The sequence below is a fragment of the Cheilinus undulatus genome, linkage group 9 (assembly GCF_018320785.1).
Source record: "Cheilinus undulatus linkage group 9, ASM1832078v1, whole genome shotgun sequence".
NCBI classification, from domain to species: Eukaryota; Metazoa; Chordata; class Actinopteri; order Labriformes; family Labridae; genus Cheilinus; species Cheilinus undulatus.
The window spans coordinates 51,348,682-51,374,978 of record NC_054873.1 but is presented as its reverse complement, the minus strand read 5'-3'; the positions used below and the strand labels follow the sequence as shown (position 1 = coordinate 51,374,978).

At 45.1% G+C, this 26,297-nt stretch overlaps 1 protein-coding gene across 1 annotated transcript; it reads right to left on the bottom strand.

The window, feature by feature from the left end:
* Positions 1–1,178: 1,178 nt before the first annotated feature.
* cfdp1 (craniofacial development protein 1) lies at positions 1,179–24,673 on the bottom strand. Its single transcript, XM_041795870.1, has 7 exons — positions 24,576–24,673; positions 19,530–19,659; positions 19,067–19,295; positions 18,280–18,395; positions 8,005–8,142; positions 4,414–4,572; positions 1,179–1,569 (listed from the first exon to the last, which is right to left on the bottom strand). The coding sequence occupies exons 1-7, from the start codon at positions 24,640–24,642 to the stop codon at positions 1,479–1,481; spliced, it is 930 nt and encodes a 309-aa protein (XP_041651804.1). The 5' UTR covers positions 24,643–24,673; the 3' UTR covers positions 1,179–1,478.
* Positions 24,674–26,297: the final 1,624 nt, after the last annotated feature.

Below are 26,297 nucleotides of genomic sequence, written 5' to 3'. Positions count from 1 at the left end.
CAGTGATAGTGTTACAGACCAGTGATGGTGTTACAGACCAGTGATGGTGTTACAGACCAGTGATGGTGTTACAGACCAGTGATGGTGTTACAGACCAGTGATAGTGTTACAGACCAGTGATGGTGTTACAGACCAGTGATAGTGTTACAGACCAGTGATAGTGTTACGGACCAGTGATAGTCAGGTCACTGGGGATTTTCAGTCATTTCCAAAGGGAAGGAGAGATTTTGTCTAAACCAGTGATACTCAACGTGTGTCTCTCTTATGTCTTAATTTTAAATACTCTTCCCCCAGAAAACCTTAAAAAAGTGAAACTCTTTGCCATTTTCACCATTTTTGCCACTTTTCACCCATTTAAGCTACCTTTGGCCATGGAATACCCAATTTTATCCTTTCAGTGGCCATTTTGCAGCTTCTTTTGCTACTTCCTCCCCATTTTTTCCACTTCTTGCCCATCTAAGCTACCCTTTACCATTAAATACCCCTTTTTTCCTATTTTTGCCCATTTTTTCAACTTCTGACACTTTTTTCCCATTTTTAACCATTTTTGAAACTTTTTGTTGAAAATGAGCTACGCTTTTCCATTAAATACCACTTGTTTCCCTTTTTTCCAAAATTTTTGCCTCTTTTTCTCCCACCTTTTTCCCATTTTTGCCCTTTTTTACAATTTTTTGCCACATTTTGCCCATGTAAAATAACATTTGCCATTACATACCACTTGTTTCCTATTTTTTTGCACATTTCTTCCACTCTTGACTGCTTTTGGCCCATTTTAGTCACTTTTCACTCCTTTTTGCTATATTTTTGCCACTTTTTGACCATTTTTGCCACCTTTAACTTATTGTTATTGCTACTTCAGGCTGTTTTTTCCACTTTTCACCTCTTAGATTGTGGCTCTTGCAGAGGTATTTTTCAACAATGTGGCTCTTTGGTTGAGCAGGGTTGAGTAAAACTGGTCTAAACAGGTACCAGTAACCATGGGATGGCTTAATGAGGCGTCACTTACCTGCACACGTGTTCTGATTGGAGCACAGTTTGAGTGCCATATGAGCCTATCAGGAGTGAGCACTCAACAGTTTAAAAGAGCATAACAGGATATCAAGCCCGTGTATCTAATAAACCGTTTAACCATGAGCATCTCTGACTGTGACATCACATGACCACTTTAATCAATCATCAGACACCTGGTGTTTCTACACCAACATCACCAGTTCTCATTTATTAACCAAGACAGAACCATGTTTGAGGTAAGGGTACAAAAATGGGACAAACTTCAGAGAGAACGGTTGAAGCAGAACGTAACAATCAGAGTCTGTGGTCGTCTCTCTGTGGACGTTGGAGGTGAAGGGGTGGTCTCACGTCCCGTAAATGTCCTGAGCGTGACGGTTTAAGGATCTCTCATGCAGACTAATAAAACTGGTCCTGAAGCAGATCCAGACCCCGCAGCCACAGAGTTCTCAGAGACCCATCAGCTCGCGTCATTGCTTCATGTTGCTCAGTCGCACCGCTTTCTCCAGCTCGAACTGGCGATGGTCGACACGCTCCAGGAAGTTCTTCCGCTCCACATACCTAAACACACAGAGAGGAAGAGGAGGTCAGAGCACAGCACCAACACCAGCCCAGGGTCCACATCTCTGCTCCTAGACCACCAACACCAGCCCAGAGTCCACATCTCTGTTCTCAGACCACCAACACGAGCCCAGAATCCACATCTCTGCTCCTAGACCACCAACACCAGCCCAGAGTCCACATCTCTGCTCCTACACCACCAACACCCGCCCAGAGTCTACATGTCTGCTCCTAGACCACCAACACCAGCTCAGAGTCCACATGTCTGCTCCTAGACCACCAACACCAGCCCAGAGTCCACATGTCTGCTCCTAGACCACCAACACCAGCCCAGAGTCCACATCTCTGCTCCTAGACCACCAACACCAGCCCAGAGTCCACATGTCTGCTCCTAGACCACAGGAAGTAGTTACAGAGCGTTTCCTGTGGAGCAGTGGAACTCAGACCTGCTCAGCCAAGGAGCCAGAAGATCCACAGTCCACGCCTGAGCAAGATCTTTGAGTTGGTTAAAGTAATTATCTACAACCCCAACTCCAAAAAAGCTGGGACACTGTCTGGACTGTTGAACTGTTTGGCTTCAATTCTAACATTATGTCTGGAGGAAACCAGGCCCCGCCCATCATCTATATGCCCAATCCCATCAGTGAAGCATGGAGGTGGCAGCATCATGCTGGGGGGGCAGCAGCAGGGACTGGGAGACTGGTAAGAGTTAAGTGGAAGCTGAATGGAGAAAAGTACGGACATATCCTTAGTTTTTCATAGACTGGTGAACCTCAGCCCATCTTTACTTCTGAGAGACTCTGCCTCTCTAAAATGCTCCTTTTATACCCAGTCATGTGACTGACCTGTTGATAATAAACATAATTAGTGGGGATGCTGAGTAAGCATCCACACTATTGATATTTGCATCAGCCATTTGTTGATTAATGGAGATGCTGAGTGGGCATTTCTCAAAGTTCACCCATTTAAGCATTGACCTTTTGTCATTAAATAGCACTGTTTTTGTAGTTTTTGCCCATTGAAGCCACTTCTTGTTGCCACTTTTATCCCATTTTTGCCCTTTTTTACCACTTTGTTGCCATTTTTCACCCATGTAAGCTACCTGTTGCCATTGAACACCACTTGCTTCCTCTTTTTTTGCCCGTTTTTGCCACTTCTTTTTGCCACTTTATCCCATTTTTGCCTTTTTTCACCACTTTCACCCATTTCAGCTACCTTTTGCTACTAAATACCACCTGTTTCCTATTTTTTGCCCGTTTTGCCACTCTTGACTGCTTGTTGCCCATTTTAGTCAATTTTCACTCATTTTTTTGCCACATTTGGACCATTTAATGTCACCTATAACTCATTTTTTGTCACTTCTTACCCATTTTTGTTGCTTTTTGACCATTTTTGCCACTTTAACTTATTGTTATTATACTTCAAGCTGTTTGTGCTTCACCACTTAGATTGTGGCTCTTGCAGAGGTATTTTCCAACAGTTTGGCTCTTTGGTTGAGTAGCACTGCTGTGAACAATATCCCCACCATCTTTAGCACAATCTCACACACCTTTAGCCTTTAGACCCAAGAGGCTACTCTGTCAATAAGACAGTGTTTAATTTTTTTGTTAACTAAATTCTATATTTTAAACAATGATTTAACATTCTTCACCAATCAGGTTTTGCACTCCTCAGCTTTTATGTTATTTTCATGCTTATTTAAGCTAGTTCTATGATTTTTCAGGCAGTGAAAGCCATTTTTCAGCTACTTTTAGGCTACTTTCAGCTATTCTTAAGCTATTTTCAGGCTATTTTCAGCTATTTTTAGGCTACTTTCAGCTATTCTTAAGCTATTTTCAGGCTATTTTAAGCTATTTTTAGGCTACTTTCAGGTATTCTTAAGCTATTTTCAGCTATTTTAAAGCCATTTTCAGCTATTTTTATGCCATTGTATGCTATTTCATGCTGTTTTTATGCTATTTTCAGCTGTTTTTATGATACTCTCAGCTATTTTTAGAATATTTTCAGCAATTTTTAGGCTACTTTCAGCTTTTTTAGGCTATTTTCAGCTACTGAATGCCATTTTCAACTACTTTTATGCCATTTTATTTCATGTCATTTTTATACTATTTTCAGCTATTTTTGTGTTTTTGGCTATTTTCAGCAGTTCATCCACAATTCAGCGCTCAGCATCCCCGAGCAATTTGAGCTGAAATTGCAATGTTAATTTTATTAGTGTTAAAATGCTCCTCCAGCTGTTTTTCATTAGTACCACTTACTTTTCCAGCCTTCTGTAGCCCTGTCCCTACTTTTTTGAGATATGTTGCTGCTGTCATATTCAAAATGAATTAGTATTTTTCCTGAAATGGTAAAATGTCTCAGTTTAACATCTGATATGTTGTTTATTGTGAATCAAATCTGTGTTTATGAGATCTGACAATCCTTGACTTCCGTTTCATTTACATTCACACAGTGTCCCAACTTTTTTGGAGTTGAGGTTGTAAAAAGTTTAGAAATAGAGGCCCTGTTATTGCTGATTTAAGTCTGTAATGAAGCCTCCTGCCACTCTGGTCTGAGGGTTCCTTTCAGTGTTTAGTGTCCTGGTTCTGAAGTGGTCCAGGATCAGGACTCACCTACTCCTCCATCAGAGCGAATCATGTGACTGAAGGAAGAGCTGCAGACACGTCCTTCAAAATAAAAGCACATAACGGGCTTTTTGCCAAACTTTTTTTCCAGGGAACACTCCCGACCCACTGCAAATGGCTTTGGGACCACTTATGGGTCCTGACCCACCAGCTGAGAACCAAGGGTTCAGAGAAAGACCTCTAACAGCTGAACCACGATGGAACAGTGATGGCGTCTCACCCCTCTCTGCCTCTGTTGTGGATGGCGAGCTCCTCCGTGATGCCCTCCTCGGATTTAAAAGCCTCCCAGTCCATCTTGGACTTCTCCAGCGTGCTCATCTTCGGTTTCTTCCCCCCGATCCGGCTCAGCAGGCTGTTCATGCCCGCGGGACGCTTCACGCTGAAAGCACAGGAGAGGAGACACTCAGCAGTCACAGCCAGAAAACTTCATTTATGACCACGTATGAAAGTCCACTACGTCTTTACTAACAGTCCTGGTCTCTGCTGGACACATATGAAAGTCCACTACGTCTTGACTAACAGTCCTGGTCTCTGCTGGACACATATGAAAGTCCACTACGTCTTGACTAACAGTCCTGGTCTCTGCTGGACACATATGAAAGTCCACTACGTCTTGACTAACAGTCCTGGTCTCTGCTGGACACATATGAAAGTCCACTACGTCTTGACTAACAGTCCTGGTCTCTGCTGGACACATATGAAAGTCCACTACGTCTTTACTAACAGTCCTGGTCTCTGCTGGACACATATGAAAGTCCACTACGTCTTTACTAACAGTCCTGGTCTCTGCTGGACACATATGAAAGTCCACTACGTCTTGACTAACAGTCCTGGTCTCTGCTGGACACATATGAAAGTCCACTACGTCTTGACTAACAGTCCTGGTCTCTGCTGGACACATATGAAAGTCCACTACGTCTTTACTAACAGTCCTGGTCTCTGCTGGACACATATGAAAGTCCACTACGTCTTTACTAACAGTCCTGGTCTCTGCTGGACACATATGAAAGTCCACTACGTCTTTACTAACAGTCCTGGTCTCTGCTGGACACATATGAAAGTCCACTACGTCTTGACTAACAGTCCTGGTCTCTGCTGGACACATATGAAAGTCCACTACGTCTTTACTAACAGTCCTGGTCTCTGCTGGACACATATGAAAGTCCACTACGTCTTTACTAACAGTCCTGGTCTCTGCTGGACACATATGAAAGTCCACTACGTCTTTACTAACAGTCCTGGTCTCTGCTGGACACATATGAAAGTCCACTACGTCTTTACTAACAGTCCTGGTCTCTGCTGGACACATATGAAAGTCCACTACGTCTTGACTAACAGTCCTGGTCTCTGCTGACCACATATCCCTGATTTAAGAGGCTCTTAGACGGTCTAACACCCGTATTCTCCCGTCCCCTCTGATACGGTCATCTGCTCCATAGACCTGGACCAACACCGCTCACTTATGAGGGTAAGGTAGTCCCTGTAGGAGAGCTTACTGTTCTAGACTTCATTCACAATCTCAGCCAAACTACAATACCCACAATCCTTCAGCATGGCAGCAACATCTGTGATTGGTGGAAATGTCTAGCGAGACTGTTAATGACAAAACCATCTAAGCTGAAAGCTGCTTTAACGACCCTCCTCCACCCCAGCTCCTCCTTCATTCTAACTCTGACTAATAAATAATAAATATGAGAGACAGAACGTTCATCCAATCGGTTTTATTTTGAAAGGTCCTTCCCAGACACCGTCTCTGGGCTGTAGTCCATGTGGATGTGAAATCTAAGACCATGGAGATGTCCTTTATGTATCTTTGAGTTTTTGGCTGAAAGTACCTACATGAGGAAGCCAAGCGTTAACACGCTGCGATTTAAACACGTGAGCCAGTTTCTCATGGCTGTGTAATTGTGGAACGCCAGAATGAAGTGGCGTTTAATGTTCATAGTAATTAACGCCGTCTGAGCCCGGTCAGGCTGCAGAAAATGAGAAACCAACTCTGCTGTGGTCTCACATAGAAAATCATTACGTACCAGGACATGATGAATGACTTTTATTTAAAAACGCTTTATTCTGTTGAAATCACTGCAGAGAAAAAGCAGCTTTCTGACTAGCAGACGGAGCAGTGGAACGGTCTCTAAGAGGATTATTCTACCTTTAAAACAGAAACCAGGCTGAAGTTTAAATCAGATGTGTGAATTTTCATGTTTTCAGTTTAATACATGGTGAAGACTGTGAGGGTGGTGACGCACGACGTCATTAGTTCATGAAATTCTAGATGTTTCCATCAGTGGAGTCTAGTTCTGCTTCATCTACCTTAGAATGGACCCTGATAAACCCAGAGACTGGACCCTGATAAACCCAGAGACTGGACCCTGATAAACCCAGAGACTGGACCTGATAAACCCAGAGACTGGACCCTGATAAACCCAGAGACTGGACCCTGATAAACCCAGAGACTGGACCCTGATAAACCCAGAGACTGGACCCTGATAGACCAGAGACTGGACCCTGATAAACCAGAGACTGGACCCTGATAAACCCAGAGAATGGACCCTGATAAATCAGAGACTGGACCCTGATAAACCCAGAGAATGGACCGTGATAAACCCAGAGACTGGACCCTGATAAACCAGAGACTGGACCCTGAAAAACCAGAGACTGGACCCTGAAAAACCAGCTGGACCCTGACAAACGGAGACTGGATCCTGATAAACCAGAAATGGACCTGATAAACCCAGAGACTGGACCCTGATAAACCCAGAGACTGGACCCTGATAAACCCAGAGACTGGACCCTGATAAACCCAGAGACTGGACCTGATAAACCCAGAGACTGGACCCTGATAAACCCAGAGACTGGACCCTGATAAACCCAGAGACTGGACCTGATAAACCCAGAGACTGGACCCTGATAAACCCAGAGACTGGACCCTGATAAACCCAGAGACTGGACCCTGATAAACCCAGAGACTGGACCCTGATAAACCCAGAGACTGGACCCTGATAAACCCAGAGACTGGACCCTGATAGACCCAGAGAATGGACCCTGATAAACCCAGAGACTGGACCCTGATAGACCCAGAGAATGGACCCTGATAAACCCAGAGACTGGACCCTGATGGACCCTGATAAACCCTGATAAACCCAGAGACTGGACCCTGATAAACCCAGAGAATGGACCCTGATAAACCCAGAGAATGGACCCTGATAGACCCTGATAAACCCAGAGAATGGACCCTGATAGACCCTGATAAACTCAGAGACTGGACCCTGATAGACCCAGAAAGCTCTGCCTTTTATCCCCTGTTCTGGGATGCCCCGCCCCCCTAGCATCTGCTGCCATCTGTGTATAACTGTAGTAAACAGCACAGCTCTGTCTCTGGGAGGTTAATAAGGGAGGGTGCTGATGGCTCCTTCCTGCTCTGATTCCTGACCCCCTACCTCTCAGTCTACAGAGATAAGGAGGAAATACTTTGTGGTCCTAGTGTACTTCCTGTCTGATAAAAGATGATTTCCTGTTTCCTGTCTGTCGTCTGGGGCTTTGGTGGGAAAAAGGGCACATCCATAAGACATTAATTACCATGGCAACCAAAGAAAGGAGTCACACATGAACAGTCTCCTGGTAATAACATGCAGTTCCTCTCATGTCCACTAGAGGCAGTGTTTAAAAGCAGCACTGGTCCCATCCACCCCATGTTTATTTCTATGAGGGGTGGCAGTAACAATAATAAAAGTGGACTACACCCTGAAAATTCTCTAGTAATGATTCTAAATGTTCTTCTGGTTCTCAGCCATCGTGTCTGTGATAGTACCTGGGTCCTGGAGGAGTAGGAGGTCCACTTGGTGATAGGTTCTTCTTCTCTTCTTCTTCACTTTCTTCCTGTTTGGTGCTCTGACTCTTCAGGAAACTCTTTGCCTCCCTGGAGTCTGCAGACACCTCTTTATTTACCCTGAAAGACCGACACAGACACAGAAGGCTGAACTCAGACAGGAAACACCCAAAACTCCACCAGTCTGATGTGCAAAGGATGACATCACGAGAAAGGCTAGGGAGGAATGTTTTTAAACTCCTAAGGATTACATCATCACAAAGGCTAGGGAGGAATGTTTTTAATCTCCAAAGGGTGACATCATCAGAAAGGCTAGGGAGGAATGTTTTTAAGCTCCTAAGGATGACATCATCAGTAAGGCTAGGGGGGAATGCTTTTAAGCTCCTAAGGATGACATCATCAGTAAGGCTAGGGGGGAATGTTTTTAAGCTTCTAAGGATGACATCATCAGGCTAGGGAGGAATGTTTTTAAGCTTCAAAGGATGAAATAATCAGGAAGGCTAGGGAGGAATGTTTTTTAGTGTCAAAGGATGACATCATCAGAAAGGCTAGGGAGGAATGTTTTTAAGCTCCTAAGGGTTACATCATCAGAAAGGCTAAGGAGGAATGTTTTTAAGCTCCTAAGGATCACATCATCAGAAAGGCTAGGGAGGAATCTTTTTAAGCTCTTAAGGATTACATCATCACAAAGGCTAGGGAGGAATGTTTTTAAGCTCTAAAGGACTACATCATCAGAAAGGCTAGGGAGGAATGTTTTTAAGCTCTTAAGGATGACATCACCAGAAAGGCTAGGGAGGAATGTTTTTAAACTCCTAAGGATTACATCATCAGAAAGGCTAGGGAGGAATGTTTTTAAGCTCTTAAGGATGACATCACCAGAAAGCCTATGGAGGAATGTTTTAAGCTCCTAAGGATTACATCATCAGAAAGGCTAGGGAGGAATGTTTTTAATCTTCAAAGGATGACATAATCAGAAAGGTAAGGGAGGAATGTTTTTAAGCTTTAAAGGATGACATCATCTTAAAAAGCAAGGGAGGAATGTTTTCAAGCTCCTAAGGATGACATCATCAGTAAGGATAGGGGGGAATGTTTTTAAGCTTCTAAGGATTACATCATCAGACTAGGGAGGAATGTTTTATAGCTTCAAAGGATGACATCATCAGAAAGGCTAGGGAGGAATGTTTTTAATCTTCAAAGGATGACATAATCAGAAAAGCAAGGGAGGAATGTTTTTAAACTTCTAAGGATGACATCATCAGAAAGGCTAGGGAGGAATGTTTTTAAGCTTCAAAGGATGACATCATCAGAAAGGCTAGGGAGGAATGTTTTTAAGCTCCTAAGGATGACCTCACCAGAAAGGCTAGGGAGGAATGTTTTTTTAGTGTCAAAGGATGACATCATCAGAAAGGCTAGGGAGGAATGTTTTTAATCTTCAAAGGATGACATAATCAGAAAGGTAAGGAATGTATTAAGCGCTTTAAAGGATGACATCATCAGAAAGGTAAGGGAGGAATGTTTTTAAGCTTTAAAGGATGACATTATCTCAAAAAGCATGGGAGGAATGTTTTCAAGCTCCTAAGGATGACATCATCAGGAAGCCTAGGGAGGAATGTTTTTAAGCTTCAAAGGATGACATAATCAGGAAGGCTAGGGAGGAATATTTTTTTAGTGTCAAAGGATGACATCATCAGAAAGGCTAGGGAGGAATGTTTTTAAGCTTCAAAGGATGACATCATCTGAAAGGCTAGGGAGGAATGTTTTTAAGCTCCTAATGATTACATCATCACAAAGGCTAGGGAGGAATGTTTTTAAGCTCCTAAGGATGACATCATCAGTAAGCCTAGGGAGGAATGTTTTTAAGCTTCTAAGGATGACATCATCAGTAAGGCTAGGGATGAATGTTTTTAAGCTTCAAAGGATGACATAATCAGGAAGGCTAGGGAGGAATATGTTTTTAGTGTCAAAGGATGACATCATCAGAAAGGCTAGGAAGGAATGGTTTTAGGCTTCAAAGAATATCATCATCAGAAAGGCTAGGGAGGAATGTCTTTAAGCTCCTGAGGATGACATCACTAGAAAGGCTAGGGAGGAATGTTTTTAAGCTTCAAAGGATGACATCATCAGAAAGGCTAGGGAGGAATGTTTTTAAGCTTCAAAGAATGATATAATCAGAAAGGTAAGGGAGGAATGTTTTAAAGCTTTAAAGGATGACATCATCAGAAAGGTAAGGGAGGAATGTTTTTAAGCTTTAAAGGATGACATTATCTCAAAAAGCAAGGGAGGAATGTTTTTAAGCTCCTGAGGATGACATCACTAGAAAGGCTAGGGAGGAATGTTTTTAATCTTCAAAGGATGACATAATCAGAAAAGCAAGGGAGGAATGTTTTTAAGCTTCTAAGGATGACATCATCAGAAAGGCTAGGGAGGAATGTTTTTAAGCTCCTAAGGATGACATCATCAGTAAGCCTAGGGAGGAATGTTTTTAAGCTTCTAAGGATGACATCATCAGTAAGGCTAGGGAGGAATGTTTTTAAGCTTCAAAGGATGACATAATCAGGAAGGCTAGGGAGGAATATGTTTTTAGTGTCAAAGGATGACATCATCAGAAAGGCTAGGAAGGAATGGTTTTAGGCTTCAAAGAATATCATCATCAGAAAGGCTAGGGAGGAATGTTTTTAAGCTCCTGAGGATGACATCACGAGAAAGGCTAGGGAGGAATGTTTTTTAGCTTCAAAGGATGACATCATCAGAAAGGCTAGGGAGGAATGTTTTTAAAGCTTCAAAGAATGATATAATCAGAAAGGTAAGGGAGGAATGTTTTAAAGCTTTAAAGGATGACATCATCAGAAAGGTAAGGGAGGAATGTTTTTAAGCTTTAAAGGATGACATTATCTCAAAAAGCAAGGGAGGAATGCTTTCAAGCTCCTACGGATGACATCATCAGGAAGCCTAGGGAGGAATGTTTTTAAGCTTCAAAGGATGACATAATCAGGAAGGCTAGGGAGGAATATTTTTTTAAGTGTCAAAGGATGACATCATCAGAAAGGCTAGGGAGGAGTGTTTTTAAGCTTCAAAGGATGACATCATCTGAAAGGCTAGGGAGGAATGTTTTTAAGCTCCTGAGGATGACATCATCAGAAAGGCTAGGGAGGAATGTTTTTAAGCTCCTAAGGATTACATTATCAGAAAGCCTAGGGAGGAATGTTTTTTAGCTTCAAAGGATGACATCATCAGAAAGGCTAGGGAGGAATGTTTTTAAGCTTCAAAGGATGACATAATCAGAAAAGCAAGGGAGGAATGTTTTTAAGCTTCTAAGGATGACATCATCAGTAAGGCTAGGGAGGAATGTTTTTTTAATCTTCAAAGGATGACATCATCAGAAAGGCTAGGGATGAATGTTTTTAAGCTTCAAAGGATGACATAATCAGAAAAGCAAGGGAGGAATGTTTTTTTAGTGTCAAAGGATGACCTCATCAGAAAGGCTAGGGAGGAATGTTTTTAAGCTTCAAAGGATGACATAATCAGAAAGGTAAGGGAGGAATGTTTTAAGCGCTTTATAGGATGACATAATCAGAAAGGTAAGGGAGGAATGTTTTTAAGCTTTAAAGGATGACATTATCTCAAAAAGCAAGGGATGAACGTTTTTAAGCTTCAAAGGATGACATAATCAGGAAGGCTAGGGAGGAATATTTTTTTAGCTTCAAAGGATGACATCATCAGAAAGGCTAGGGAGAAATGTTTTTAAGCTTCTAAGAATAACATCATCAGAAAGGCTAGGGAGGAATGTTTTAAAGCTCCTGAGGATGACATCACCAGAAAGGCTAGGGAGGAATGTTTTTAAGCTCCTAATGATTACATCATCAGAAAGGCTAGGGAGGAATGTTTTTAAGCTCCTAAGGATGACATCATCAGTAAGCCTAGGGAGGAATGTTTTTAAGCTTCTAAGGATGACATCATCAGTAAGGCTAGGGATGAATGTTTTTAAGCTTCAAAGGATGACATCACCAGGAAGGCTAGGGAGGAATATGTTTTTAAGCTCCTAAGGATGACATCATCAGAAAGGCTAGGAAGGAATGGTTTTAGGCTTCAAAGAATAACATCATCAGAAAGGCTAGGGAGGAATGTTTTTAAGCTCCTGAGGATGACATCACTAGAAAGGCTAGGGAGGAATGTTTTTAATCTTCAAAGGATGACATAATCAGAAAAGCAAGGGAGGAATGTTTTTAAGCTTCTAAGGATGACATCATCAGTAAGGCTAGGGAGGAATGTTTTTTTAATCTTCAAAGGATGACATCATCAGAAAGGCTAGGGATGAATGTTTTTAAGCTTCAAAGGATGACATAATCAGAAAAGCAAGGGAGGAATGTTTTTTTAGTGTCAAAGGATGACCTCATCAGAAAGGCTAGGGAGGAATGTTTTTAATCTTCAAAGGATGACATAATCAGAAAGGCTAGGGAGGAATGTTTTAAAGCTTCAAAGAATGACATAATCAGAAAGGTAAGGGAGGAATGTTTTAAGCGCTTTATAGGATGACATCATCAGAAAGGTAAGGGAGGAATGTTTTTAAGCTTTAAAGGATGACATTATCTCAAAAAGCAAGGGATGAACGTTTTTAAGCTTCAAAGGATGACATAATCAGGAAGGCTAGGGAGGAATATTTTTTTAGCTTCAAAGGATGACATCATCAGAAAGGCTAGGGAGAAATGTTTTTAAGCTTCTAAGAATAACATCATCAGAAAGGCTAGGGAGGAATGTTTTTAAGCTCCTGAGGATGACATCACCAGAAAGGCTAGGGAGGAATGTTTTTAAGCTCCTGAGGATGACATCACTAGAAAGGCTAGGGAGGAATGTTTTTAAGCTTCTAAGGATGACATCATCAGTAAGCCTAGGGAGGAATGTTTTTAAGCTCCTAAGGATGACATCATCAGTAAGCCTAGGGAGGAATGTTTTTAAGCTTCTAAGGATGACATCATCAGTAAGCCTAGGGAGGAATGTTTTTAAGCTCCTAAGGATGACATCATCAGTAAGCCTAGGGAGGAATGTTTTTAAGCTCCTAAGGATGACATCATCAGTAAGCCTAGGGAGGAATGTTTTTAAGCTTCTAAGGATGACATCATCAGTAAGGCTAGGGAGGAATGTTTTTTAGCTTCAAAGGATGACATCATCAGAAAGGCTAGGGAGGAATGTTTTAAAGCTTCAAAGAATGACATAATCAGAAAGGTAAGGGAGGAATGTTTTAAAGCTTTAAAGGATAACATCATCAGAAAGGTAAGGGAGGAATGTTTTTAAGCTTTAAAGGATGACATTATCTCAAAAAGCAAGGGAGGAATGTTTTCAAGCTCCTAAGGATGACATCATCAGTAAGGCTAGGGAGGAATGTTTTTTAGCTTCTAAGGATGACATCATCAGTAAGGCTAGGGAGGAATGTTTTTTAGCTTCAAAGGATGACATAATCAGGAAGGCTAGGGAGGAATGTTTTTAAATGCAGTCTGCATGCGTACAGAAGGTTAAACAGTCAGAGAAACCTCCATATTCATAAATAGCCACATAGAGAGCTCTAGATCATGGATAATCATCCACCCTGTGGCTGTTATCCTGTTTTCCCCAACCCTCTCTCCCTGATTTCCAGTCTATCCTCTGAGCTTTCTCTCAGATAGAGGTCTATAAAGACCCACAAATGAATCAAAACCAAACATCCTGGACAGAAAACCTGAAACCAGGACTCCAGCCTCGGCTATCGCCAGGAAAAAGGCATACAGACAGACAGAAAAGCACTCAGAGACCACCATCCATCAACAGGTATCTCTGAAAGCACCTGCAGAGCCCACTGTGGACCTGAACCTCCATGTAGACCAGTGATAGACCAGGAGGACTGGAGCACATCTGTGAGTGCTGGTGTTAGATATCAGAGCTATAAGAGGAAGTTCCTCTGGGAACATCAGCTCTGCTCCAACTCCACAAACACCAACATCCATCATGGCAGCAGTGAAGGGCTCTACATGTTCAGGATGCTGATTACACGCCACCATAATTACACCCCGGGAGAGGGAGAGCGCCGAGAAGAGGAGGATTTACACCGGGAGGAAGAACACCAGCGGAGACGGGATTTATAGAAGGTTCAAACTTTGGGATGATAACTGAGCAGACAGAACCAGGAGGGCGGGGCTGTGGGAATACTTTCTCATGTCTGTGTAATTACAGAGCTCTCAGAACCAATCAGAAGAATTATAGACAGAATAAAACTCAGATGGATGTAAACATGGAGGAGGAAGCATGCTTCCTGTCTGCGGGGCGAGGCGCTCCGTCACATCCGCCATGTTAGGCTGTCATTAAACCACTGAGGACCACATGGAGGACAGAGACCAGGGTCAGATCCTCTACAGGTTTAGAGGACTACATGAAAGACAGAGACCAGGGTCAGATCCTCTGCAGGTTTAGAGGACCAGGGTCAGATCCTCTACAGGTTTAGAGGACTACATGAAAGACAGAGACCAGGGTCAGATCCTCTACAGGTTTAGAGGACTACATGAAAGACAGAGACCAGGGTCAGATCCTCTACAGGTTTAGAGGACTACATGAATGACAGAGACCAGGGTCAGATCCTCTACAGGTTTAGAGGACTACATGGATGACAGAGACCAGGGTCAGATCCTCTATAGGTTTAGAGGACTACATGGAGGACAGAGACCAGGGTCAGATCCTCTGCAGGTTTAGAGGACTACATGGATGACAGATACCAGGGTCAGATCCTCTACAGGTTTAGAGGACTACATGGAGGACAGAGACCAGGGTCAGATCCTCTACAGGTTTAGAGGACTACATGGATGACAGAGACCAGGGTCAGATCCTCTACAGGTTTAGAGGACTACATGGAGGACAGAGACCAGGGTCAGATCCTCTACAGGTTTAGAGGACTACATGGATGACAGAGACCAGGGTCAGATCCTCTACAGGTTTAGAGGACTACATGAAAGACAGAGACCAGGGTCAGATCCTCTACAGGTTTAGAGGACTACATGGAGGACAGAGACCAGGGTCAGATCCTCTACAGGTTTAGAGGACTACATGGAGGACAGAGACCAGGGTCAGATCCTCTACAGGTTTAGAGGACTACATGAAAGACAGAGACCAGGGTCAGATCCTCTGCAGGTTTAGAGGACCAGGGTCAGATCCTCTACAGGTTTAGAGGACCAGGGTCAGATCCTCTACAGGTTTAGAGGACTACATGGATGACAGAGACCAGGGTCAGATCCTCTACAGGTTTAGAGGACTACATGGAGGACAGAGACCAGGGTCAGATCCTCTACAGGTTTAGAGGACTACATGGATGACAGAGACCAGGGTCAGATCCTCTACAGGTTTAGAGGACTACATGGAGGACAGAGACCAGGGTCAGATCCTCTACAGGTTTAGAGGACCACATGGAGGACAGAGACCAGGGTCAGATCCTCTACAGGTTTAGAGGACTACATGAAAGACAGAGACCAGGGTCAGATCCTCTACAGGTTTAGAGGACTACATGAATGACAGAGACCAGGGTCAGATCCTCTACAGGTTTAGAGGACTACATGGATGACAGAGACCAGGGTCAGATCCTCTATAGGTTTAGAGGACTACATGAAAGGACAGAGACCAGGGTCAGATCCTCTACAGGTTTAGAGGACTACATGGATGACAGAGACCAGGGTCAGATCCTCTACAGGTTTAGAGGACTACATGGAGGACAGAGACCAGGGTCAGATCCTCTACAGGTTTAGAGGACCACATGGAGGACAGAGACCAGGGTCAGATCCTCTACAGGTTTAGAGGACTACATGAAAGACAGAGACCAGGGTCAGATCCTCTACAGGTTTAGAGGACTACATGAAAGACAGAGACCAGGGTCAGATCCTCTGCAGGTTTAGAGGACCAGGGTCAGATCCTCTACAGGTTTAGAGGACCAGGGTCAGATCCTCTACAGGTTTAGAGGACTACATGAAAGACAGAGACCAGGGTCAGATCCTCTACAGGTTTAGAGGACTACATGAATGACAGAGACCAGGGTCAGATCCTCTACAGGTTTAGAGGACTACATGGATGACAGAGACCAGGGTCAGATCCTCTACAGGTTTAGAGGACTACATGGAGGACAGAGACCAGGGTCAGATCCTCTACAGGTTTAGAGGACTACATGGATGACAGAGACCAGGGTCAGATCCTCTACAGGTTTAGAGGACTACATGAAAGACAGAGACCAGGGTCAGATCCTCTACAGGTTTAGAGGACTACATGGATGACAGAGACCAGGGTCAGATCCTCTACAGGTTTAGAGGACTACATGGAGGACAGAGACCAGGGTCAGATCCTCTACAGGTTTAGAGGACTACATGGATGACAGAGACCAGGGTCAGATCCTCTACAGGTTTAGAGGACTACATGGATGACAGAGACCAGGGTCAGATCCTCTACAGGTTTAGAGGACTACATGGAGGACAGAGACCAGGGTCAGATCCTCTACAGGTTTAGAGGACTACATGGATGACAGAGACCAGGGTCAGATCCTCTACAGGTTTAGAGGACTACATGGATGATAGAGACCAGGGTCAGATCCTCTACAGGTTTAGAGGACTACATGGAGGACAGAGACCAGTCAGATCCTCTACAGGTTTAGAGGACTACATGGATATTAAGACCAGCAGATCCTCTACAGGTTTAGAGGACTACATGGATGATAGAGACCAGGGTCAGATCCTCTACAGGTTTAGAGGACTACATGGATGATAGAGACCAGGGTCAGATCCTCTACAGGTTTAGAGGACTACATGGATGACGAGACCAGGGCAGCATTGATCAGTGTGGCCTTGAAGTCAAATTCTGATAAGAAAATAAACTAAAAATGAAGTAAACATGATATGAAAGCATGAAAAATTAAGATTTCCAATCATTTCAGGTATATCTTAATTTTTAGCAAGAATTTGTTTTATTATATTTTAGAATTGGTTAAACAATAAAGAGATAAAAATGTTATAATTGCTTTAAGAAGAAGCATAAACTTTGATTCTTAGTTTTTCTGAGTGAATCTGAGATTAAATAAACACGCTGCTGTACTAAATTCTGGTTAGAGCTGTAGTTTCATTTAAAAGGAGACAGTGAAATCTAAATAAAGCATCATTCCTGGTGCATCCTGTTGGAGTCTGTCGACCAGCCCTCACTGAGCACAGCCTCGCTTTGCACGATAATTATGAATTTTTTTATATTTCCTTCACAAACACTCCGTTACTTTTCTCCAGAACGGTGATAGACTATGTGCGGCTCTTTTGTGATTATTTGTGTCTCTTTTATGTCTTCATTTTAAATATTATTCCCCAAAAAAACTTGAAAAAGGGAAACTTTTTTGCCCATTGTTAACATATTTTTGCCACCTTTCTCCAATTTAATCTACCTTTTGTTATTAAATATGACCTTTTTCCTACTTTCTGCCCATTTTTCTCAGTTGCTGCCCTTTATCACTATTTTCTTTGGCCCCTTTTTTGCCCATTTAAGTCACATTTTACCATTAAATAACAGTTGTTTCCTTTTCCCCATTTTTGCCTCTTCTTTTGCCAATTTTTTTTAAGGTTTATTTTTGGGCATTTTTGTGCCTTTATTAGACAGAGGAGGACTGTGGATAGAGTCAGAAACAGGATTAAGAGTGGGGGAGAGGCATGCGGTGAAGGGCCTCAGGCCGGATTCAAACCCGGGCCGCCCGCGTACATGGGTAGCGCCTTCAACCACTAGGCCACCTGCTCCCCTTCTTTTGCCAATTTTTTAACCATTTTTGCCCCCCCCCCAACCACTTTTTGCCCTTTTAAGATGCCTTTTGCCATAAAATACTACTTTCTTCTTTTTTTTACAACTTTTGCTACTCTTGACTGCTATTTGCCCATTTTAGTCACTTTTCACTCATTTTTTTCCTTGTTTTTCCCACTTTTGGACCATTTTTTGCCAGTTGTAACTATTTTTTTGTAACTTCTCACCCATTTTTGCTACTTTCTTACTCTTTTTTTCCACTTTTTCTCCCCTATTCATTCATTTTTGCTGTTTCTGGACCATCTTTGCCATCTTAAACTTATTTTTATTCCAACTTTAAGCAATTTTTGCCACTTTTAACCTGTTAGATTGTGGCTCTTACGGATGTATTTTTCAACAGTTTGGCTCTCTGGTTCATCAGGGTTGAGTAACGCTGCTCTAGAATATCTGCGTACAGGAAGTGAAGCGGTGGTACCTTTGGCGTCTTACCTGACTTCTTCTCCAGCGAAGTCAAAAACTTTAGTGATGGTGATTTTAGCAGCGTCTTTAGTTTCTGTTCTGGACGGAGTAACTTTCAACGACGGCGACGACGACGAGGAATCCTCCTGAGGAGCGAAGAAGAGTCATCAGAGAGGAGACAGAAACAGTATGGACCATCAGTGCTCTGGTTTATGGTCAGCCAACGGGGTTTAGTCCGACATGAGAGATCCAGAATAAAGAAACAAGCCGTTTCCTTATCACTGATTAAAACAGGAGGGCAGAAAATGAGAAAAAACCTTCTTTGATCCGTTCAGGCTGATCAGGAACCAAAACCTGAAAACAAAAACCTGAACCATTTTCAGTTTTTATTTCCAAAAAAACAACTAAAGAATTTTAAAATGGTTTAATTTTTATTTTATTGTTTTTGTGTCCTGATCAAAACAGGAAGGTTTAAGAACGGAATAATGTAACATTCTTTTATCAGAACACCTGAAGCAGGTCACAAATGTAGGGGAAAAGAACGTTACATCCCCAGTGTTCTGTTCTTTGATCTTTCTTTAATGATCAGAGCAAGAAAACAATCACACAAAAAACTTTTGTTTTTCAAACATTCTTTTCTTTAAAAAAACAAAAACAAAAACAAGCTTGTTTCTTGATTTCTCATGTCAGATTAAGTCTCAGTCGGCCGTAAACACACGGACCGGTTTAGTACCTTCTGCTGTACGCCTGGTTCCTACAGGGCCGTCTAAACGTTCTGGTCACAAACACGCCCCCTACAGGCTACAGACATATTTACCGTGTGCGTGGTGCTCGGCTGGGAGGCTGGTTCGGACTCTTTGGGTCTGGATCCGACGTCAGACAGGAAACTGGCCCAGAGGTCGTCGGATTTCTTCTTTTGTCTCTCCTCATCGTCTTCCGTCACCTTGGTGGGTTTCTCCTCCTCCTCTGGTTTCTGCTGAGCCTCCTCTTCTCCATCGCCCCCCTCCTCCTCTTTGTCCACTTTCAGGACTCCTTTCTTCCTCTTCCTGTGAGAACAATCATCATCAGACACCAAAGATCATCAGAATGACCTCTGACGAAAGAAGCCCAGGCTCATATTTACAACCTGATTCAATGATCATTCTCGACTGAGCCTAAACATTTGAAACAGATGATCTTGTTTGTGGTTCCTCCTGGAAACGACATTTTAACTGAGCGTAAGACCTGACACCAACCCCACACACATTTGAACAGACTAACTCCACGGCTGCATGCCCTACCTCACGCTGAGATCTTTCCTCTTCTTCTTTTTCTTCTTGTCGTCTCTGTCAGGATGGGGGACGTCATCGTCTCGATGCAGAGGCTCCTCCCTCTCACACTCATTAATGTCGTCCTCGCTGAGGTTATCATCTGAGGACAACGACAAGCAGCAGGAATTACAGACAAGCCTTTAAAATCTGCTAAATGTCAGCTGATAGACCCAGAGACTGGACCCTGATAGACCCAAAGACTGGACCCTGATAGACCCAGAGACTGGACCCTGATAGACCCAGAGACTGGACCCTGATAGACCCAGAGACTGGACCCTGATAGACCCAGAGACTGGACCCTGATAGACCCAGAGACTGGACCCTGATAGACCAAGAGACTGGACCCTGATAAACCAGAGACTGGACCCTGATAGACCCAGAGACTGGACCCTGATAGACCCAGAGACTGGACCCTGATAGACCCAGAGACTGGACCCTGATAGACCCAGAGACTGGACCCTGATAGACCCAGAGACTGGACCCTGATAGACCCAGAGACTGGACCCTGATAGACCCAGAGACTGGACCCTGATAGACCCAGAGACTGGACCCTGATAGACCCAGAGACTGGACCCTGATAGACCAGAGACTGGACCCTGATAAACCAGAGACTGGACCCTGATAGACCCAGAGACTGGACCCTGATAGACCCAGAGACTGGACCCTGATAGACCCAGAGACTGGACCCTGATAGACCCAGAGACTGGACCCTGATAGACCCAGAGACTGGACCCTGATAGACCCAGAGACTGGACCCTGATAGACCCAGAGACTGGACCCTGATAGACCCAGAGACTGGACCCTGATAGACCCAGAGACTGGACCCTGATAGACCAGAGACTGGACCCTGATAGACCCAGAGACTGGACCCTGATAGACCCAGAGACTGGACCCTGATAGACCCAGAGACTGGACCCTGATAGACCCAGAGACTGGACCCTGATAGACCCAGAGACTGGACCCTGATAGACCCAGAGACTGGACCCTGATAGACCCAGAGACTGGACCCTGATAGACCCAGAGACTGGACCCTGATAGACCCAGAGACTGGACCCTGATAGACCCAGAGACTGGACCCTGATAGACCCAGAGACTGGACCCTGATAGACCCAGAGACTGGACCCTGATAGACCCAGAGACTGGACCCTGATAGACCCAGAGACTGGACCCTGATAGACCCAGAGACTGGACCCTGATAGACCCAAAGCTGATAGACCCAGAGACTGGACCCTGATAGACCCAGAGACTGGACCCTGATAGACCCAGAGACTGGACCCTGATAGACCCAGAGACTGGACCCTGATAGACCCAGAGACTGGACCCTGATAGACCCAGAGACTGGACCCTGATAGACCCAGACACTGGACCCTGAGAGACCCAGAGACTGGACCCTGATAGACCCAGAGACTGGACCCTGATAGACCCAGAGACTGGACCCTGATAGACCCAGAGACTGGACCCTGATAGACCCAGAGACTGGACCCTGATAGACCCAGAGACTGGACCCTGATAGACCCAGAGACTGGACCCTGATAGACCCAGAGACTGGACCCTGATAGACCCAGAGACTGGACCCTGATAGACCCAGAGACTGGACCCTGAGAGACCCAGAGACTGGACCCTGATAGACCCAGAGACTGGACCCTGATAAACCCAGACACTGGACCCTGAGAGACCCAGAGACTGGACCCTGATAGACCCAGAGACTGGACCCTGATAGACCCAGAGACTGGACCCTGAGAGACCCAGAGACTGGACCCTGATAGACCCAGAGACTGGACCCTGATAGACCCAGAGACTGGACCCTGATAGACCCAGAGACTGGACCCTGATAGACCCAGAGACTGGACCCTGATAGACCCAGAGACTGGACCCTGATAGACCCAAAGCTGATAGACCCAGAGACTGGACCCTGATAGACCCAGAGACTGGACCCTGATAGACCCAGAGACTGGACCCTGATAGACCCAGAGACTGGACCCTGATAGACCCAAAGCTGATAGACCCAGAGACTGGACCCTGATAGACCCAGAGACTGGACCCTGATAGACCCAGAGACTGGACCCTGATAGACCCAGAGACTGGACCCTGATAGACCCAGAGACTGGACCCTGATAGACCCAGAGACTGGACCCTGATAGACCCAGAGACTGGACCCTGATAGACCCAGAGACTGGACCCTGATAGACCCAGAGACTGGACCCTGATAGACCCAGAGACTGGACCCTGATAGACCCAGAGACTGGACCCTGATAGACCCAGAGACTGGACCCTGATACACCCAGAGACTGGACCCTGATAGACCCAGAGACTGGACCCTGATAGACCCAGAGACTGGACCCTGATAGACCCAGAGACTGGACCCTGATACACCCAGAGACTGGACCCTGATAGACCCAGAGACTGGACCCTGATAGACCCAGAGACTGGACCCTGATAGACCCAGAGACTGGACCCTGATAGACCCAGAGACTGGACCCTGATAGACCCAGAGACTGGACCCTGATAGACCCAGAGCTGATAGACCCAGAGACTGGACCCTGATAGACCCAGAGACTGGACCCTGATAGACCCAGAGACTGGACCCTGATAGACCCAGAGACTGGACCCTGATAGACCCAGAGACTGGACCCTGATAGACCCAGAGACTGGACCCTGATAGACCCAGAGACTGGACCCTGATAGACCCAGAGACTGGACCCTGATAGACCCAGAGACTGGACCCTGATACACCCAGAGACTGGACCCTGATACACCCAGAGACTGGACCCTGATAGACCCAGAGACTGGACCCTGATAGACCCAGAGACTGGACCCTGATAGACCCAGAGACTGGACCCTGATACACCCAGAGACTGGACCCTGATAGACCCAGAGACTGGACCCTGATAGACCCAGAGACTGGACCCTGATAGACCCAGAGACTGGACCCTGATAGACCCAGAGACTGGACCCTGATAGACCCAGAGCTGATAGACCCAGAGACTGGACCCTGATAGACCCAGAGACTGGACCCTGATAGACCCAGAGACTGGACCCTGATAGACCCAGAGACTGGACCCTGATAGACCCAGAGACTGGACCCTGATACACCCAGAGACTGGACCCTGATAGACCCAGAGACTGGACCCTGATAGACCCAGAGACTGGACCCTGATAGACCCAGAGACTGGACCCTGATACACCCAGAGACTGGACCCTGATAGACCCAGAGACTGGACCCTGATAGACCCAGAGACTGGACCCTGATAGACCCAGAGACTGGACCGTGATAAACCCGATACTGGACCCTGATAGACCCAGAGACTGGACCCTGATAGACCCAGAGCTGATAGACCCAGAGACTGGACCCTGATAGACCCAGAGACTGGACCCTGATAGACCCAGAGACTGGACCCTGATAGACCCAGAGACTGGACCCTGATAGACCCAGAGACTGGACCCTGATAGACCCAGAGACTGGACCCTGATAGACCCAGAGACTGGACCCTGATAGACCCAGAGACTGGACCCTGATAGACCCAGAGACTGGACCCTGATAGACCCAGAGACTGGACCCTGATAGACCCAGAGACTGGACCCTGATAGACCCAGAGACTGGACCCTGATACACCCAGAGACTGGACCCTGATACACCCAGAGACTGGACCCTGATACACCCAGAGACTGGACCCTGATAGACCCAGAGACTGGACCCTGATAGACCCAGAGACTGGACCCTGATAGACCCAGAGACTGGACCCTGATACACCCAGAGACTGGACCCTGATAGACCCAGAGACTGGACCCTGATAGACCCAGAGACTGGACCCTGATAGACCCAGAGACTGGACCCTGATAGACCCAGAGACTGGACCCTGATAGACCCAGAGCTGATAGACCCAGAGACTGGACCCTGATAGACCCAGAGACTGGACCCTGATAGACCCAGAGACTGGACCCTGATAGACCCAGAGACTGGACCCTGATAGACCCAGAGACTGGACCCTGATAGACCCAGAGACTGGACCCTGATAGACCCAGAGACTGGACCCTGATAGACCCAGAGACTGGACCCTGATAGACCCAGAGACTGGACCCTGATAAACCAGAGACTGGACCCTGACAGACCCAGAGACTGGACCCTGATAGACCTAGAGACTGGACCCTGATAGACCCAGAGACTGGACCCTGACAGACCTAGAGACTGGACCCTGATAGACCCAGAGACTGGACCCTGATAGACCCAGAGACTGGACCCTGATAGACCCAGAGACTGGACCCTGATAGACCCAGAGACTGGACCCTGATAGACCCAGAGACTGGACCCTGATAGACCCAAAGCTGATAGACCCAGAGACTGGACCCTGATAGACCCAGAGACTGGACCCTGATAGACCCAGAGACTGGACCCTGATAGACCCAGAGACTGGACCCTGAGAGACCCAGAGACTGGACCCTGATAGACCCAGAGACTGGACCCTGAGAGACCCAGAGACTGGACCCTGATAGACCCAGAGACTGGACCCTGATAGACCCAGAGACTGGACCCTGATAGACCCAGAGACTGGACCCTGATAGACCCAGAGACTGGACCCTGATAGACCCAGAGACTGGACCCTGAGAGACCCAGAGACTGGACCCTGATAGACCCAGAGACTGGACCCTGATAGACCCAGAGACTGGACCCTGATAGACCCAGAGCTGATAGACCCAGAGACTGGACCCTGATAGACCCAGAGACTGGACCCTGATAGACCCAGAGACTGGACCCTGATAGACCCAGAGACTGGACCCTGATAGACCCAGAGACTGGACCCTGATAGACCCAGAGACTGGACCCTGATAGACCCAGAGACTGGACCCTGATAGACCCAGAGACTGGACCCTGATAGACCCAGAGACTGGACCCTGATAGACCCAGAGACTGGACCCTGAGGCTAGCTGGTGTAGTTCTGACGTCTTTGTCGTGTTTTTTATATTTCCGCTGGGCTCGGTTATTATAATAATAAATATAATAATGATGATAAATCTCACCTGAGGGGACGTAGTCTGCGTCCTCATTAGAGGAGTATCCATCAGAGTCATAGTCAGAGTAGTTCATCTTCGTGGATCTGGTCTCCAGACTAACCTCGGTCTACTGAAGGGTTAATTTAAGACCGAGAGGAGGGTTCAGTCTGACGGAGACAAACGGAGATAACCGGCTAGAACCAGGGCTAGAACCAGGACTAGAACCAGGACTAGAACGCGGAGAAACCCTGAACACACCGCTGCTAACAGAGATATCCTCACACTGAGACACACGGTGGGACTTCCTGCAGCACGACGGCAACCCGAAAGAGTCAAAACGGTCCTCTTCGCTTTGTTTGTGTGGACGACGAGGCGCTGTGGACCTGGACTACCGCCCCCTACCGGCCTGGAGTGAGAGTGTGGATTTATTGATAGACTGGTTTTACTCCAGAGCAGGACTACTGAGGTCCCAGCAGAGAGACTAGACCTGTGGCTCTGTTATGTTTTAATCTCCAGAATCATTCCCCCAGAAAACCTGAGACAAGAGAAACCATGAGCTCAGAAATCCACCAGTTTGTCTCTCAGACTTTCACACGGCTTTAACTGTCAGACTTCATTTCACATTTGACCCATTTCCCCCTTTATACTTTTCACCCATTTAGCTACCTGTGCCATTAAAACACCTTTCCCTGCTTTTTTAACCTATGTAAACTACCTTTAACCATTAAAACACCTTTCCCTGCTTTTTTTTAACCATTAAAACACCTTTCCCTGCTTTTTTAACCTATGTAAACTACCTTTAACCATTAAAACACCTTTCCCTGCTTTTTTAACCATTAAAAACACCTTTCCCTGCTTTTTTAACCATTAAAAACACCTTTCCCTGCTTTTTTAACCATTAAAAACACCTTTCCCTGCTTTTTTAACCATTAAAAACACCTTTCCCTGCTTTTTTAACCTATGTAAACTACCTTTAACCATTAAAACACCTTTCCCTGCTTTTTTTTAACCATTAAAACACCTTTCCCTGCTTTTTTTTAACCATTAAAACACCTTTCCCTGCTTTTTTAACCATTAAAAACACCTTTCCCTGCTTTTTTAACCTATGTAAACTACCTTTAACCATTAAAACACCTTTCCCTGCTTTTTTAACCTATGTAAACTACCTTTAACCATTAAAACACCTTTCCCTGCTTTTTTAACCATTAAAAACACCTTTCCCTGCTTTTTTAACCATTAAAACACCTTTCCCTGCTTTTTTAACCATTAAAAACACCTTTCCCTGCTTTTTTAACCTATGTAAACTACCTTTAACCATTAAAACACCTTTCCCTGCTTTTTTAACCATTAAAAACACCTTTCCCTGCTTTTTTAACCATTAAAACACCTTTCCCTGCTTTTTTAACCTATGTAAACTACCTTTAACCATTAAAAACACCTTTCCCTGCTTTTTTAACCTATGTAAACTACCTTTAACCATTAAAAACACCTTTCCCTGCTTTTTTTTTACCTATGTAAACTACCTTTAACCATTAAAACACCTTTCCCTGCTTTTTTTTTACCTATGTAAACTACCTTTAACCATTAAAAACACCTTTCCCTGCTTTTTTAACCTATGTAAACTACCTTTAACCATTAAAAACACCTTTCCCTGCTTTTTTAACCATTAAAACACCTTTCCCTGCTTTTTTTAACCTATGTAAACTACCTTTAACCATTAAAAACACCTTTCCCTGCTTTTTTAACCAT

Coding starts and splice junctions, on each gene's coding strand:
- cfdp1 (XM_041795870.1), bottom strand. CDS start 24,642: ATGAACTACTCTGACTATGACTCTGATGGATACTCCTCTAATGAGGAC. Junction 18,396..19,066: donor AGCCGAGCACCACGCACACG/GTAAATATGTCT, acceptor TTCGCTCCTCAG/GAGGATTCCTCGTCGTCGTC. Junction 8,143..18,279: donor TTCGCTGGAGAAGAAGTCAG/GTAAGACGCCAA, acceptor TCGGTCTTTCAG/GGTAAATAAAGAGGTGTCTG.